This window comes from Theobroma cacao, chromosome 4 (assembly GCF_000208745.1).
Source record: "Theobroma cacao cultivar B97-61/B2 chromosome 4, Criollo_cocoa_genome_V2, whole genome shotgun sequence".
Classification (NCBI taxonomy): domain Eukaryota; kingdom Viridiplantae; phylum Streptophyta; class Magnoliopsida; order Malvales; family Malvaceae; genus Theobroma; species Theobroma cacao.
The window spans coordinates 23,047,445-23,062,902 of NC_030853.1; the positions used below are offsets into that span (position 1 = coordinate 23,047,445).

General features: G+C 34.3%; 2 protein-coding genes across 3 annotated transcripts; one reads left to right on the forward strand and one right to left on the reverse strand.

Moving 5' to 3' along the window:
- Window positions 4,431-10,558, forward strand: LOC18602247 (stress response protein nst1). Its single transcript, XM_007033506.2, has 4 exons — window positions 4,431-4,581; window positions 4,767-6,494; window positions 6,892-7,955; window positions 10,020-10,558. Exons 2-4 carry the CDS (start codon window positions 4,989-4,991, stop codon window positions 10,126-10,128), a joined length of 2,679 nt encoding a protein of 892 aa, XP_007033568.2. The 5' UTR covers window positions 4,431-4,581; window positions 4,767-4,988; the 3' UTR covers window positions 10,129-10,558.
- On the reverse strand, window positions 11,321-14,347 carry LOC18602248 (CBL-interacting protein kinase 2). 2 transcript variants are annotated; one of them, XM_007033508.2, is made up of 2 exons: window positions 14,178-14,347; window positions 11,321-13,419 (listed from the first exon to the last, which is right to left on the reverse strand). In XM_007033508.2, exon 2 carries the CDS (start codon window positions 12,967-12,969, stop codon window positions 11,560-11,562), a length of 1,410 nt encoding a protein of 469 aa, XP_007033570.2. In that variant the 5' UTR covers window positions 12,970-13,419; window positions 14,178-14,347; the 3' UTR covers window positions 11,321-11,559. The 2 variants fall into 2 exon arrangements, with proteins under 2 accessions (XP_007033570.2, XP_017975370.1); XM_018119881.1 differs by lacking the exon at window positions 14,178-14,347 and adding an exon at window positions 13,848-13,866.

A 15,458-nucleotide genomic window follows, 5' to 3' on the forward strand; every position in this document is an offset into this window, starting at 1 on the left:
AAAGGTATATATATTATAACTAATAATTTATAAGTTATAATTTTGTAAAGTTAACACAAAATAGAAAGTAAATATGCTTATATTAAAAGTACATATATAATAGTAATTATTTTTCTTCTGATATGATATGATATTCATATTATTTAAACATAATTATTAATTAATAATTTTTAATTTAAATATATTATAACATCATATTAATAATTTGACTAACAATCATATATTATTAATATATCTATCAATTTTAATCAAAATAAATTATTCGCAAAGTTGGTAAAAATGTGAAGTATTTTTCATCTTTACACAAGTTCAAATCTAAATGCGAACAAAATTTTACATTTTTAATTTAATTATCTATTATATATTATATAAATAATAATAAAATATTATATAAATGGGTATAAGGTTCAAATTCAGGGCGAGTGCCCACTTAAATCCGAATATCAATATAATTGGGTTTGGGTAGCGGGTACCCAAAAGGTAGTACCCGATCTCATCCCAAACTTGATTATAGGATACTTTAATCCAATATAATCGAATTGGCTACCCTTACCTATTGACATCCCTAATTTATAATTCTTAAATTGTTCTTAGTCAATACTCTACCAAGATTGGATATTGATAGAAACTAAAAGACTAACACATGTTATATTTTTTACTTGTGAAATAAGTAACTAAATTCACAAATTGAATTATGGAGATACTTGAAACCAACATGTGGATACTTGTTATAAGAACAAATTCATTGAATATGATGCATCATAAGAATTCCATTTAGTAGTTTACTTAAATGTCTATGAAAATATTCTCACGTAATAGTCTTTTGAGTAATTTTCAGACTTGAGATCATTAGGTTATTTTATGTGAAGATTGTTATACTCTAATAATACCTTAGATACATTACCCCAAGGATCTTAAAGGAGATACCCATTGTTTCCTGGTACGTCTTAACTAAAAGAAATCCTTGCTCAAGGTATAGTGAAGATCTAAAAAATGAGTTTTTCGAACTTCTTCAAGGAGTTAATAACAAGCTCCAAGGACTAAAATGATATAAACAAATATAGAGAAAAAATTGCATCATACTTTATATCTTATTGAGATATTGGATGATGAAGGACATAATTCTACTGATGGATTGAAGATTGAAAGGTTAAGTCAAACCGCTTTGATTCTTCTTAATATTTGAATAGTAATGACATATTCCTAGAGGTCAATTTTGACTTAAAATATGAACTAATCAATTTGAGAATTGATGATAAATGTAAAATAGTTTGAATCATTTAAATCCTTATTGATTTCAAATTATAATTTACATTTATTATCAACATATTAAAAACTTAATGAATCATACACATAAAGGATGACAAATTAAAATGTGAAATGAAATAATTAAATTGGCTTTGATTAAAAAAATTTGAATTAAAAAAATTTAATTAAATGCATTCAATTGAATTGGTACGATTCACACAAACGTTATGTTAAACGTAATTTTTCATGAATTTTGCTTTGTCTTCTAAGAGATTAAATTAACAAAGCTAATATACCATGGATCCGCCCCTCCAATCCCACGTTGTAATGGAGAACACAATTGCTTTGTCTAATAAGAATTTTCCTCGCATGCCATACAATCCAAATCGGTGCTTACAACTATTTTACTCATACCCATGGTTAGATTATATTGTTAAAATCTTTTTTATTTTTCTTCATGTAGAGCATAATTTTGACGAATCTATAATTGGAATAGTTAATTTATTCATTTCAAAAAGTCTTAAAAAGATAATTATCAAAATGCATATTTGATTTGTTTCGAATTGAGTGGAATAAAATGAAGAATCTCCTTCACAATGCATAATTGCTCAAGGTAAGCTTAGGGTTACTGATCTGTAATGATTGGAACTATATAAGAAGAATGGTGAATGGGGATCCTCACGAGGAAGAACAATCGATCTTTAAATAGAGAAATTTACCATTAAATCGAAAAACAGAAATAAAACGTAATCAATTTTAGGGAAGAATGGTCAAGTTTGGAAATAAATTTGGAAGGGAAAATGTTGTGAAAACCCTAACCCGCTTTGATACCATATTAATGAGAGAGAACTGAAATGAAAGATTGTTTTTATTGATTAACAATTTGTCTTTTACGAAGAATTTATATTAGCTGTTACAGTGAAGAAGGGAAGGAAAAATATCTGCTCTGGCACTTAGTTTACAGAGTCAACAAAACTAGAAAATTCAAAACAAAAATTATTACAATCACTGTTATTACAAACACTATACAATTAACTTAATTAATTAGGTAGCACACGTGAGGAACATGTGCACTACTGTAATAAACTGTACCTCTGCTCACTTTGGAATACCAAAAAAAAAAAGCTTGAGCACAAAGGAAAATGAAGGCAGCAAAACAACAGAAGAAAGCCAAAAACTTTGCCGGTGCAGCTCCCCCTCATTTTTATTCCTTCTTTCATCCCATCCTTTGCACCCTCAGGCTAATTGTTTCCACTCTATCTCCTCCATTATTTCCACTGTGTTTCCTAACCCAATTACTCCGAGATCATCATCATCATCAACCTTATGATCATCATCCTAAATATATTTGACGGCTGAAATTTCAATGTTAAGAGACAAAAAAGAAACCGAGAAAGAAGACAACAGGAAGACCAAAATATGCTTTAACTTCTCTAAAATTCCATTCAAGTCCCTGCAGAAAACTCTGAAACTCAGAATTCAATGTATAATCTACCTACTGATTGATGAAAATGCATGTTTTTACTCTTTATATTTCTAAATTACCATATTAATTAATTATTGAATATCAAGTAATAAAATTATCCAATTTATAAATAAATTTTTTAATTCTATACAACAACTTTCAATTAAATGCTATCTATCCTAATAAATAATTTAGTTATATCTAAAAAACTCTATCATTCTACTATCATTTTTTAAACATAGAATCTAAAGAGTCTTTTTTACTTCGAACTTAATGACTTTACTATTATAAATAATACTTCTTTTGAAACTTTGAAACAATATCTATCCATTAGCATTTTTATGTTATAATTTCTTATCGTGTGTATTTACTTTTTCATAATCATGATTGGGGCTTTCTTATTTTATTACGCAAGTAAATTATCAGTTTCAAATTTAAAATTGTTATTCCTTGTGCTTTATGGATTCATCTTGTTATTATTCAGCAAAAAATTAATTTATCTTGGCACAAGTTTATAATTTAGATATTTAATAATCAATATTTGTGTTCTTTTTTCCTTTTTTTAATTTTAAATATTTTTTGTACACAATAGTAAAATTTTTTAAATTCTCAATGTAATTTTTTGTGCATGTCAATGTAGTCAACATATCTAATCACATGCAACACACGTGCACAAAAGCTAGTATATATGCATAAAAGTATGGTTGTTGAATTTTTTTTTCTTTTAATTAACGAAGATAAATATTTTTACTCATTATGTGTTTAAATTGTCATTCATTAATTTAAATATTTTTAATGTATAGCACAATTATTGCTAAATGATATAAAGTCCAATATTACACGGTGAATTTGAAAAGATTTAAATTTATTTAAATACAAGAGGTATTTAAAATATAATAAAATTAATATTTTAATATAATGGAATTTATTAGATGGTAGGTAGCAAGTAAAGCACATGTACTCGACATATAATTATATAATAATACTAAACAATTAATGTTCCATAAGACAGTTAAATTTGTAATTAAGCTCTACAAGCATGACAATCTAACTTTAAATAAAATGAATAAAGCTTTAGAATCATCTATTGTTTGCTTGATCCAGGCAATAGAAAGAAAAGAAGGATGCCTTGGCATTTAATTAGCATTTATTGGCACCATTTATGTCTCGTGGGGAGGGGAATAGGAGTGAGTGAGATACTCCAAAATTTAGCCATATCTCACGATTTTATTTTTGAAATAAATAATAATAATAATAATAAAACTACTTCCATTTAGCAAACGATTCATGATTTGATTTTGATATCTTTATTTTCATTTGATATATTTGATTTCTTGCTTAATTATTTAATAAATTATAATTATAAACTCAATTTTTTTAATTTTAAAAAATATATAAAAATAAAAAACATTGATTAGTAATAAATTTGCAATTATTTTAAATTTTATCCCATGATTATCACGTTAATATTTAACCCTCTATTAAATAAGCCGTCTTTATATTTTTGAAAATAAATCAACATGCCAAAGGTCAAAATAAATCATAGTACATGTCATGTCTTTAAGATAAGATCAAAAGAGAAAATTAAAAAAAGTTGGTGCAAACATTAAATTAAACCGACCATTTCACGAACCGGTCTAACAAAAAGCCGGTCCCAAAAAACTGGTTCAGAGGGATTGCTTATAAAATTAATTTACCTCACATTCCCTCATTTTCTTCTCCATCTCTCTTATCTTTTTCCACAAGATTTTCCTCTCTGAAAAAAGGTTTTTTCCTCACAGTTTCTTCGCTGGTAAGAATAAACAGAAAAGAAAAGAGGCTCAACCAGCGCTCCGACCCGATTCGTTTCTGGAATGGACTCTGAATCTGTAAGTTTCCTGAATTACTCACGCATTCGATTGAGCTTTTGGAAAGAAACTTTAGGAAAAAAACAGAAAAAACCCTAAATCGACCCATTTCTAGGACTTTAGTTGTATTCTTGAATGTATTTAATTGATTGCAAATTGAAATGTTAATGCGGCGTTAGGTTTTGTTTTGTTTTCGATTTTTGAAGGATTCGCGATTTTAAATGCTGATTAGGGTTCTTGAAGCTTGAAGGAATTATCGCCCTGAATTATATATATTTCGATTCGAGACAAGAAGTTGGGGTTAGGGTTTTCGATTTTTGGACATTGTTTTTTCTCAAGGAGGAAATTGCGGGATTGGGGGTTTGATTTTAGGGTTTGTTTTGGTCTTGATTTTCGAAACGGGGAAGATAGGTGTGGGTTAGAGGATAATGTGTATACTGTGTGTGATTCAGAAGTGGTCTCGCCGGGTTGCTACCATGCTGCCTTGGTTAGTTATACCTCTCATAGGTTTATGGGCTCTTTCTCAGCTTTTGCCACCTGATTTTCGATTTGAGATCACATCCCCAAGGCTGGCTTGTGTTTTTGTGCTTCTGGTTACTCTGTTTTGGTATGAGATTTTGATGCCCCAGCTATCTGCTTGGCGGGTTAGAAGGAATGCGCGTCTCAGGGAGAGGAAGAGATCTGAGGCTATAGAATTGCAGAAGCTTCGTAAGACTGCGACACGAAGGTGTCGGAACTGCCAAACTCCATATAGGGATCAGAACCCCGGTGGTGGTCGGTTTATGTGCTCTTATTGTGGCCATATATCAAAAAGACCTGTTTTGGACTTGCCTGTGCCGCCTGGTTTGGGTATTTCAAATTCTGGGATTATTAAGGATCTTGTTGGAAAAGGTGGGAAAATCTTGAATGGAAAGGGATGGTCTGACAATGGGTGGATGTGTGGGCAGGATTGGTTGGAGAATGGCAACTGGGTTACTGGGTCTGTTGCAGGGAAGTCTAGCTATTGGCGGAAGAATGGCAGTGGAGTTTTTGGAGATGAGGATTGTTTGGCAGAGAAATCTTATTCAGGAGTTGTTATTTTTGTATGCAAGCTGTTGACGTCCTTCTTCTTAAGCATTAGCTGGCTTTGGAGAAAGATTTTTAGGGTTAGTTCATCAAGGGATGATACTTCTTCTGATGCAGATAGGGGGATGTTGACTAAGAGGGGTGAGAATGGAACAAGCTTTCATGAGAGCAGAGGAGAAAAAGCACGCAGAAAAGCTGAAGAAAAGAGACAGGCTAGGTTGGAGAAAGAGCTTTGGGAAGAAGAAGAGAGAAAGCAGAGAGAGGAGGTTGCAAGATTGGTGGAGGAACGAAGGCGACTGAGGGATGAAAAACTGGAGGCTGAAAAAGATCGCAGCATATTGTCACCACCTTCCAGGGAGAAAGAGATAAAAAAGGAAGCAGAAAAGAAGCGCCAAGAAAGAAGGAAAGAGAAAGATAAGGCATCTAGTAAGAGCAACTCTGATGCAGAAGAGATTGAGAAGAGAGCAGGTAAGGAAACTGAACGGAAGCGTGACATTGATAAGAAGAGTGAGATTGATCGCCGGGAAAATCAGAAGTCTGGTACAGATAATGTTAAGGGCAATGCTGTTGAAGCAGGATATGGAATGAAAAATACTCTTGCAAATAATTTTACCCGGGGAAATGCTGGAACTAGATACTTGGATCGTATGAGGGGTACATTTTTGTCATCGTCTAAGGCTTTTAGTGGAAGTAGTTTCTTTGGAAAGAGTACTAATAGTCCTGCTACTGTTACAAAAGAAAACAAACCTAACAATTCTGTAGATCATGTCCATACTTCTGCACATAGGAGAGATTTCTGTCCAGCTGAGCGTGTAGCTGGAAAGTTGAGCATGAATGGAGATGATAAGAATGTTAACACCAACCACTCTGTAAGTTCTTACACTCTGTTATTTGAGCTCATTGTTTTAGTAAATTAGTAGAATCCTTACCTTTTTTATAATATCAAATAAATATTTTGGGCATTTCCATCTGAATTTATTTCTTGTGTAAAGTTACTGCATTTACTATAGCTATTATAAGCAATCATCGGCCAGCTTCAGTACGAATGAAAATTTTTCTTGCTTCCCTTGTTAGTCAAATATTTTAATTGGATTCCTGCATTCATTTTGTTTTGTTTAGCTTTCTTTTTTTTTTTTTTCGCTGGAATTAGCATGTTCTGATTATGTAGTCAAATTTGATGGTTTCTTGCAAATTATGCTCTTTGGTGCATTATAACAATTTATTTAGAAGGAAAACAGTGTTACAACATTGCTCTGTTCACTGCAGGTGCTTTCAGAACCCCAACCAAGGGCAGCACCTAAAAAAACTTGGCAACAATTATTCACTCGTTCATCTTCTGTTCCTCCAGCCTCAAATACAAATGTTATTAGCAGACCAAATTCAAAAGTTCAAGCAGAAGCTCAGAGCCCACCATTACCTGGTCATTCATCAACAATACAAATGTATGATAATCCTATCAATTTTGGACTGCCATCACCATTTACATCTACCTACTCGAATGGAGCCCCCAGCAGTAGTTTAGGTTTCTCACCTGCTATTGAACCTATTTTTCCTCGTGCTGGTGAAGGGCTTCATGAACTTATACCAGAAGAGCCAGAGCTTTTTGAAGACCCCTGTTATGTTCCTGATCCAGTATCCTTGCTTGGGCCTGTTTCAGAGTCGCTTGATAATTTTCAGTTGGACTTGGGTTCTGGCTTTGGAATGGACAATGGTATGGAAAGGCCTCATACTTTGAAGAATATATCCGCTTCTTCTGAAATTAGCAAGCCCTCACCTATTGAGTCTCCATTGTCAAGACTACGATCTGCTGATGAAAGGCATAACAATTCTAATCGGTTGCCAACTACCCCAAAGGCCCAAGATCTTCATTCTTTTCCTGTGGATGGTACAAATGGAAATGAGAAAGGGACATGGCAAATGTGGAACAGTTCTCCCCTTGGTCAGGATGGTCTAGGTTTGGTGGGTGGTCCAGCAAGCTGGCTTTTCCCCCTGGAACATAATAGATCAAACAAGGAAGACTTTGTGCACCCTCCTACTCAGAAAACAATGGCATCATTGTTCACAAAAGAGGACCCTATACTTGCTGGCACCCAATCTCCTCAGAAAGTTTTTCTTGGTAGTGGCCAGAATGGTGGAACATTTAGTCCTGTAACTGGTCCAACTGATCAGGATCCATGGTTACAGAATGCTTTCTTTCCACCATTGTCTGGTAGCGATGACCATTTTCCTATCAAGCCTCGGGAGGAATTGAGTGAAATGACTTATGGAAGTCCCAGTGGATCTGCATGTACCCATCCATTTGAGCTGTCGCCTGTGAATTGTTGGCCCAAGTGAGTGCATCAAACTTATATCCTATAATTTAAATGCTAAGATTAAACTCAGTTGTAGATGGTAAAGCAAAAACCTTGAATGTTATCCATCTTTGTTTGTTGAATAATTCAATTATTGATTCGAATGAGAGATCTTTAATCTTGGCATTTTAAGTTAGCTGTATTGATTGGAAGAATTATACCCGTTGTACTTATTAGTGTTTTAGGAATAGGAATTTTTTTGTCTTTAGGCTATATCTTTACTCTTGGAATTGAAGTAAGCTCTAAGTGATGGAAACAGTTATGCTTGTGGAAATTATTATTCTAGGAATAGACATTCCTGCATCTTTGGCTTAATTGAGTTGTTAACACTTAAGTAATAAAATGCTAAATGAAAAACAGCAGAAGATATGAGAAATGAGGTGAACATTTGTTTGATGCTTGAGATTCTTTATTTATTTTTTTTTTGAAAAATTTCATGATTTGCTTTTAAGTGAAAAGGAATTTGTCAATTTGTAGTCATCTTTGTTTACTCTCAACAGCACTTTCTTCCCCTCGTCCTTAAGAGTATCTCTGAATCTTGGGTAATTGTAAAATTCTTTCACACATATTTGTAATCCTGCTTGAGATTGAATAAATACCTGCAGTTGCACCAACTAGCATAAAAAGTATTTGTAACATAGATATTGATCGCAACTTCTGCTTGTTGTGCGCTTGTATACTTTCTGTTGATTACCTAACCTACTTACCTGCAATCTTATATGAAGCTGGCAATAACCCTTATGCTTCCATGGGTTTATTTTATTAGTGCCCTTGGTATAATAATCCTTAAAATAGTTCAATAAAAAATTCATCATCCCGAATTGAATTTCCATCTTTCTTTTTGGGGATGTCTCAAAGGCCAAAACTAAACCTATTATCTTTTCTGAACACCCATAACTGTTACTATTTCTATGTTTCATCTTCATTTTTAATAATCTTATTACTTTTTGGCATTAAATACAATTAAGCTTTAGTATTAGAACACATTTAAAATTTGATATAAAAATGCCAAAGTTAAAACATTTTTCTTGGTAGTTTTGCCAACTTAACAGTAGACATGCACTTTGAGGCAGAGTATAATAGACAGAATTGTCTATTTCAAGATTTAGAGCTGATATCTCAGTTGCGTTTTCCAAGGAAAACTGTCATGATATATTTTTTTTTCCAAGCATTCATATAAGGTGAGAGTGGATATTTGACCAGTTAAGGAAGAGCATTCCATTAGCCTACAGCAAATCAGTGAGCAGAAAAATTGAGAATGTGGGAAATTTGGAAAGCTTATAGAGCACATTTGTGTTGAGTTTACTTTTCTAGGATATGTTAATGCTCTTATAATGGGTAAAAATTATTGTCAACATATTCTTGGAGAACAATCATGGACAAATATGTTTTAATAATATATAAGGTAACTTCAAAATGTATGCATAGTTAATATCAGTGAGGGAGTAAAGATTATTCTCATGGATGTTGGCAAGGTAAAGGATAAAAAGTGGTTTTGTGAATTGTGCTATGTGACGAACAGCTTATGAGTTTTTGCCATGTTGAAAATTTATGGCCAAAGAAGAAAAATATCAAACTGGAAAGGACTTTGGGTTTTGCATGAGGGATATTAAATTGCATGATAGCGTCTTGTCAAAGTTGTTTTAAAAAATGGGAATATTCTTGAATTGTAACAGTAGAAAAGCAGCTGCTCAAAGACTTACAGGTTTGTTGCTTATGGCTATTGGTTTATATTGCATGAATCCCTTCAATTCATCACTGGGAATTGCTACCTTATTTCTTAGGAGTATTATAGACCAATAGAGGTTTCCGTGAACTATGTAAAAATTCTACATGTTGCTCTATGCTCTGTAGTAGATATTTGATTGTAATAAAAGCTGATGTTGAAGGTGTCTATGGAGTTGTTCCCACCTGAATTGTTTCGTCTATATCATTGCCAAACTTTTGAAGGAATGATTCTAGTGTGGTATGCCATCTTGTTGGATAAAAATGTAATTTGCAATGGTAGTCTGATACTAGTTGGGCAATGTTGTGTTTTGGCAGGAAGGAGTGGGCTATGCAGGGTCCAGGAGAAGTTGTTGGAAAGTCTTCAGTTGCAAGGCCCCATGTTGGGGGTTTATTTCCCACCCCGGATGTACAGTCACTTTGGTGATTTGGTTGAAATAGGATAAAGTGACATACTGGAGGGACTTAAAAATACATCTCCTGTTCTCGAGAGGGAAACATCCTCTTTTTGGGGGAGATTTAGAATACTTGATGATGCATTGTATCTTCCTTGTCTTTCTTTTAACGTTTACTTACATCAGCTTGGATAGGGAATACACGTGGCATGCATTCACTCGTGCATAAGGTAACAGCTAGGCTAGGTGTCATACGTTGCTTAATTCTTTGTAGCTTTTATGATCTGCTAGCTGGGGGGAAAGGGGTTAGATTTGTTCATTGGCATTGGCAGTGGCAGTGGCAGTGGCAGATGAAAGCTATACCTCGTCTTTTAAAAATCTTCAGTTGAATGGATGTCCAACGACATTGATAAACACCATGGGCATGGGCTGCATCTGTTCATAAATAAGAACTTGCTTTAACTCTCACCTTCACCTTAGCCCTTTCCTTAGTTTCATAATTATTCGTAACAGATCCCCCCCCTTCTAACCCTAATTGGGATGGTAATGATGTCTAGCATAATGCACAACACAAATTGCTGTTGAATACATGTACAAGGAAGAATTGGTCTAATCTACTCCAAACTTGACTAAACACTGTCGCATTAATTTGAAAGGAAGAGTCGATGACTCCAATGACTTAAATCTCAATCCGAAGTAACTTAAAAATTAGATTCTCCCCACTTTGTATTGTTAACAAAGGAGAAAAAGAACGTTCCATGTAAATTTTTAGTAGAAAGTTGAGGTCATCAAAATCTGTGGCCCCCCCCCGTTGTCCCTCTCCCGCTCACCTGTTTTCCATGCTTTCTTTGCCTTTTGAAGTACTAACATTTTTGGTACATTTTTCTTTTGAAATTTTCTGTCTATTGCGATCGCATCGAAAGACAAAAGTGGCTGGCCCGTACAAGATGCTGGGTATATGTTGCGAATCTTATTTGTTTTTTATGATTTGTGGTGTGCGGCCATTGGTGTTCAATATCAAACACTACTCCTTTGAAAAGCCAACAAAGGACGAAACAGTAAAAACTTTTAACTCATCTAAGCGATAAGATATCCGGTCAATTCATCTCCTTAGAGAAAATCGAATCGGTAACTCGTCTGTTGCTACTCAACGCAGCCATGGGAGCCAGAACAGCTCTGGATCTTACTTCGTCGGTCATGGATAACATGGTTTTAATCATGACGTTTTAGTCTTGAATAATTGTTTATTATCTGCTCTTCGTTTGAAGCGAAGACCAATAGATAAGCAGAGAGAAGTACATGTGCATTTACTTTTCCTTTTTAATCTCAGGTGGTTCAAGGGCACGCACACTAGCATCAAGAAAACATAAAAAAAACACAGCTAAGTTGAACTAATTACACTACTTATATCGATATTAAGAAAGAGAGCTTCTCAACTTGAAAGCAATTGAACAAAGTGATCATTAGGAACTCTGAGTTGAAACAGCATGCAATTGTTGAAGGACAGGAGGGTCCTGTAGCTCTTGATGCTCCGGTGGTGGTTGTTGCAGCTGCTGCTCACCTTGCCAAGTCCAAACAATGTCACTCAGAGCTGGCCTTATGTCTTGCTTTATTACATTTTGATACTCCAATGTATCTCCACTGCTCTTCTTTACCTCAACCAGATGGAAGAACGGGGTAATTTCAAAGATTTCGGCATCAATGCCAAGAACACCTTTCCTGCCTTCTCTGAAGCCTTCTATTTTCAACAAACCTCCATCTTTCTTCTTTATCTTCAGCTTTAGACGCTTGGCAATGTCTTCCAGTTTGGTAATGATGGTTGACGCAGCTTTGTTTGATGTAAACCGCACTTTTTTCATTGTTTCTTTTTCCTCGAATAAACTAGACAAGTCAAAGCCTGCAGAGAAGGAAATAATATCGAAGGCATTCAAGTTACAAGGTTTGCGCAACTCTTGCTTCTCCCCAACAACAGTAGCATTACTCTCATTCAAATTAAATACTGTATCAACATTTAAAGGCGCTGGTTCTTTGACTTCAGCATCAAGAAGTTCAGGTTTGGGGCCCAACCCCTTCCGAAACCAGGGATTATCCATTATTTTGGCCATGGATATCCTAGTACTTGGGTTTGGATCCAGAATTTTTGACAGGAACTTGCATACTTCAGGGGAGAACCATTTAGGATACTTGAACTCCCCCTTGCCAATCTTCCTGTACATCTCCATCAGATTGGAATCATGGAAAGGGAGATAGCCTGCCAGTAAAACATATAAGATAACCCCACATGACCAGATATCAGCTTTGCACCCATCATAGCCTCTTCTGTTGATCACTTCCGGAGCAACATAAGCAGGTGTCCCACAGGTTGTGTGGAGCAATCCATCTTGTCGCTTAGATTCAGCAAAAGCACTCAATCCAAAATCTGTAACCTTTAGATTGCCATGCTCATCCAACAACAAGTTTTCCGGTTTGAGATCCCGATGGCACACACCTCTACTGTGGCAAAAATCAACAGCACTGATTAGCTGTTGAAAATATCTTCTAGCAGCATCCTCCTTCAGCTTTCCTTTCACAACTTTGTTGAAGAGTTCGCCTCCTTTAGCATATTCCATAACAAAGTAAATCTTTGTTTTGCTGGCCATTACCTCATAAAGCTCAACCACATTTGGATGTCTTACAAGTTTCATGACAGAAATTTCTCGCTTAATCTGATCAATCATTCCAACTTTCAATACCTTCTCTTTGTCAATTATCTTGATGGCGACACTCATGCCAGTTTTAAGATTCCTAGCATAGTGCACCTTCGCAAAGGTTCCCTGGCCTAATAATCTCCCTAGTTCATACCGTTGCATCAAGACAGACCCTTTTCTCTCCATAATGAGCAAAGTTCCTTGTCAAAAACAATAGAATCTACCTTAACAGCTAGTGCTATATATGATGTAGGTTCACTATATATGCAACCGTAACGGACCTAAAAGTATTAAAAGCTCAACCATCTTCACAAACATCATGCTTTGACATGACATGTTCCCTTAAATATCTAGCCAAACTAGGCATCAGAGCATTGAACCAAACCTGACTATATGTTAAATGTTGATTATCATTAAGTACAAATAAGGCCAGCTGAAATGAAGCCACAACTTCATTAACATCAGACAGATGGTTCTCAACTTTCAAGCACATCTTTCAGCATTCCCTGCTTTCTTTGTGAACAAGAAAATACAATAAACAAGATTCCAAAAGTTTAACGTTAACAGATCAGTTGAGAGAGACCCACCAGGTTAGACCAAAGTTTCAAATTGCCCACAAAGAGATGAGATTTTCACCTGAAAATGGATTTTAAACAAAATCATAGTTAATAACAATACAAATATTAAGGAAATTTAAAGAACCAAAACAAAAAATCTATCAAAATTGGTATCTATAGACTAATACTTAAACGGAAGAACAAAGGTCATAATGAAACTGTTACAAAATAAAGGAATAATGTTTGAAAATTCTAAGGAGGTGACTAATGTCAACTATAAACCAAAAGAAAAAAAAAGCTATAACAACACAGGTTTAGCCTAATGGTTGGTTGTTTCGTTTTCTAAGGAAGGTTAAGATCAAAGGGTGATGTTCCCTTTCGCCTTGATTCCCTCAAATCTTACCAAAAAAATAAAAACACTATTGAAAAATGGAAGAAAAATGAAAATTAAGGGGGAAAAAGAAATTAAAATGTGTATGTGAAACTGAGTGGCAAAATGAAGCATACCCTTCAATGGAAAGCTAAAGAAAACATAGTTAATAAAACCCCAACGCTTGTTTACCATAATAAAAATAAAATAAAATAAAGCAATCGACAACTTTTTACTTTTCCCATATTATTAATTGAGTGGATCACAGCTATTCATTCCTGAAACAACCAGCCTCTAGTTTCTTATCCTCAAAATCTCCACAGCTTTCAGAAAGAAACAGACATCAAATTCATAAGTATCATTAAAAGAGAAAAAAAAGGGTATTAAAGATTGCAAGCCAAACTATGAGCCGAAAGCAATGAAGTTTTCCAATCAAGCCAACAAAATGAAGTTCGGAAAACTTGTACCTTCAAATGGGCAACAGTTTCTCCTCCTTTCTTTTCTTTTCTTTCTTTCTTTTTTCTAAGGAAACAAACAGAAGTAGAAGAAGCAATGAAGAAGTAGGAAACAGCTATGAGCAAAGGAATTTTTGAAAGCTTTGGGAGGTTATGTGAATCATTTTTATACACCAAAAGCAAAGGACGAGGCAGGCAGCCATACCAAACGTGGACCATTTTATTGTTTGCAGTCATAATTACCAAAAAGCCACTATTTGTTTTGCAGCTCATATAAGAACAATTGCCGCCTCGTTCGGTATCTGTTTATAATTATCATCATTGTCACTATTTGAAGCTAATTAATTAAAGCAAAATTCCTTTCCATTCAGTCGAGGTGCCTTTCTTTTAATTTTAAAGGATATTTATGAAATATTCAAACCATTCGCAAGATTTTGTATTATTTGTTTCTGTTTTTCTCATTATCGTGTCATACGGTCGATTTACTTTGAAATTTAAATTTTATATTTTTTTAGGATAAATAAATTTTAAATTTTAATACTTATCAAAACTACTTCTTATCAAATGAAAATCTATTAGTGTTGAACATAAATTAGCTGTTATCTTATTTAATTAATTAATATTTTTTATAATATGATTTTTAAGTTTTTTATTTAAAATCCTGCTTTATGTCATTTGTCTAAGCATGAAAAAAGAATAAAAAAAATACAAGATGGGGTAATATATTTTTGGTGGTTAAAAATAAATAAAACATTTTGGGATGTGAAGCTTCGCGCGACGACGGGTGTCAACGACGAAGAGTCTTCCTCTCGGAAATGACCAACCAGCAGACGACACGTCCGAAGGGAAAATATCTCGCTAGGTACTTGGCGTCCAGGTGTGACCTTCCTAGGGCACTATTGGTTGGTCACTACTCAATTTTAGGACAGGCGTCAAACGCCATTCGCAAGCATACACGTGTCCCTCAATCATTTTGAGATAAAGCCACACAACCGGACATTTTGTCGGTTATTTTAGGTGGTCGGAAATTAGTTTTGTCGGTTCCACTGTTTCTGGACTTCTCCTCTGCTTTTTTGTTAGGGTACATCAGCTGTTCTAACGCCTAATGAATCTGATCACTCGTATCATTTAAGAATGTTGTGAATTTTCGCTTCAATATTTCTTGGAAAGTTCAATTTGTGATTGACAATCGCACGAATTATAATTTTCAACACAAATTACCCTCTTTCTTTGCAAATTGAATATTTAATTTTTTATTTTTAAAATAATTTGAATAATGCAAAGGATATTAAT

What these genes read in the sequence shown, in the direction of transcription:
- LOC18602247 (XM_007033506.2), top strand. Translation starts at nt 4,989, where the DNA reads ATGTGTATACTGTGTGTGATTCAGAAGTGGTCTCGCCGGGTTGCTACC. An exon ending in ATGTTAACACCAACCACTCT is followed by an intron (nt 6,495 to 6,891) that starts GTAAGTTCTTAC and finishes TGTTCACTGCAG; the next exon opens with GTGCTTTCAGAACCCCAACC. An exon ending in CCTGTGAATTGTTGGCCCAA is followed by an intron (nt 7,956 to 10,019) that starts GTGAGTGCATCA and finishes GTGTTTTGGCAG; the next exon opens with GAAGGAGTGGGCTATGCAGG.
- LOC18602248 (XM_007033508.2), bottom strand. Translation starts at nt 12,969, where the DNA reads ATGGAGAGAAAAGGGTCTGTCTTGATGCAACGGTATGAACTAGGGAGA.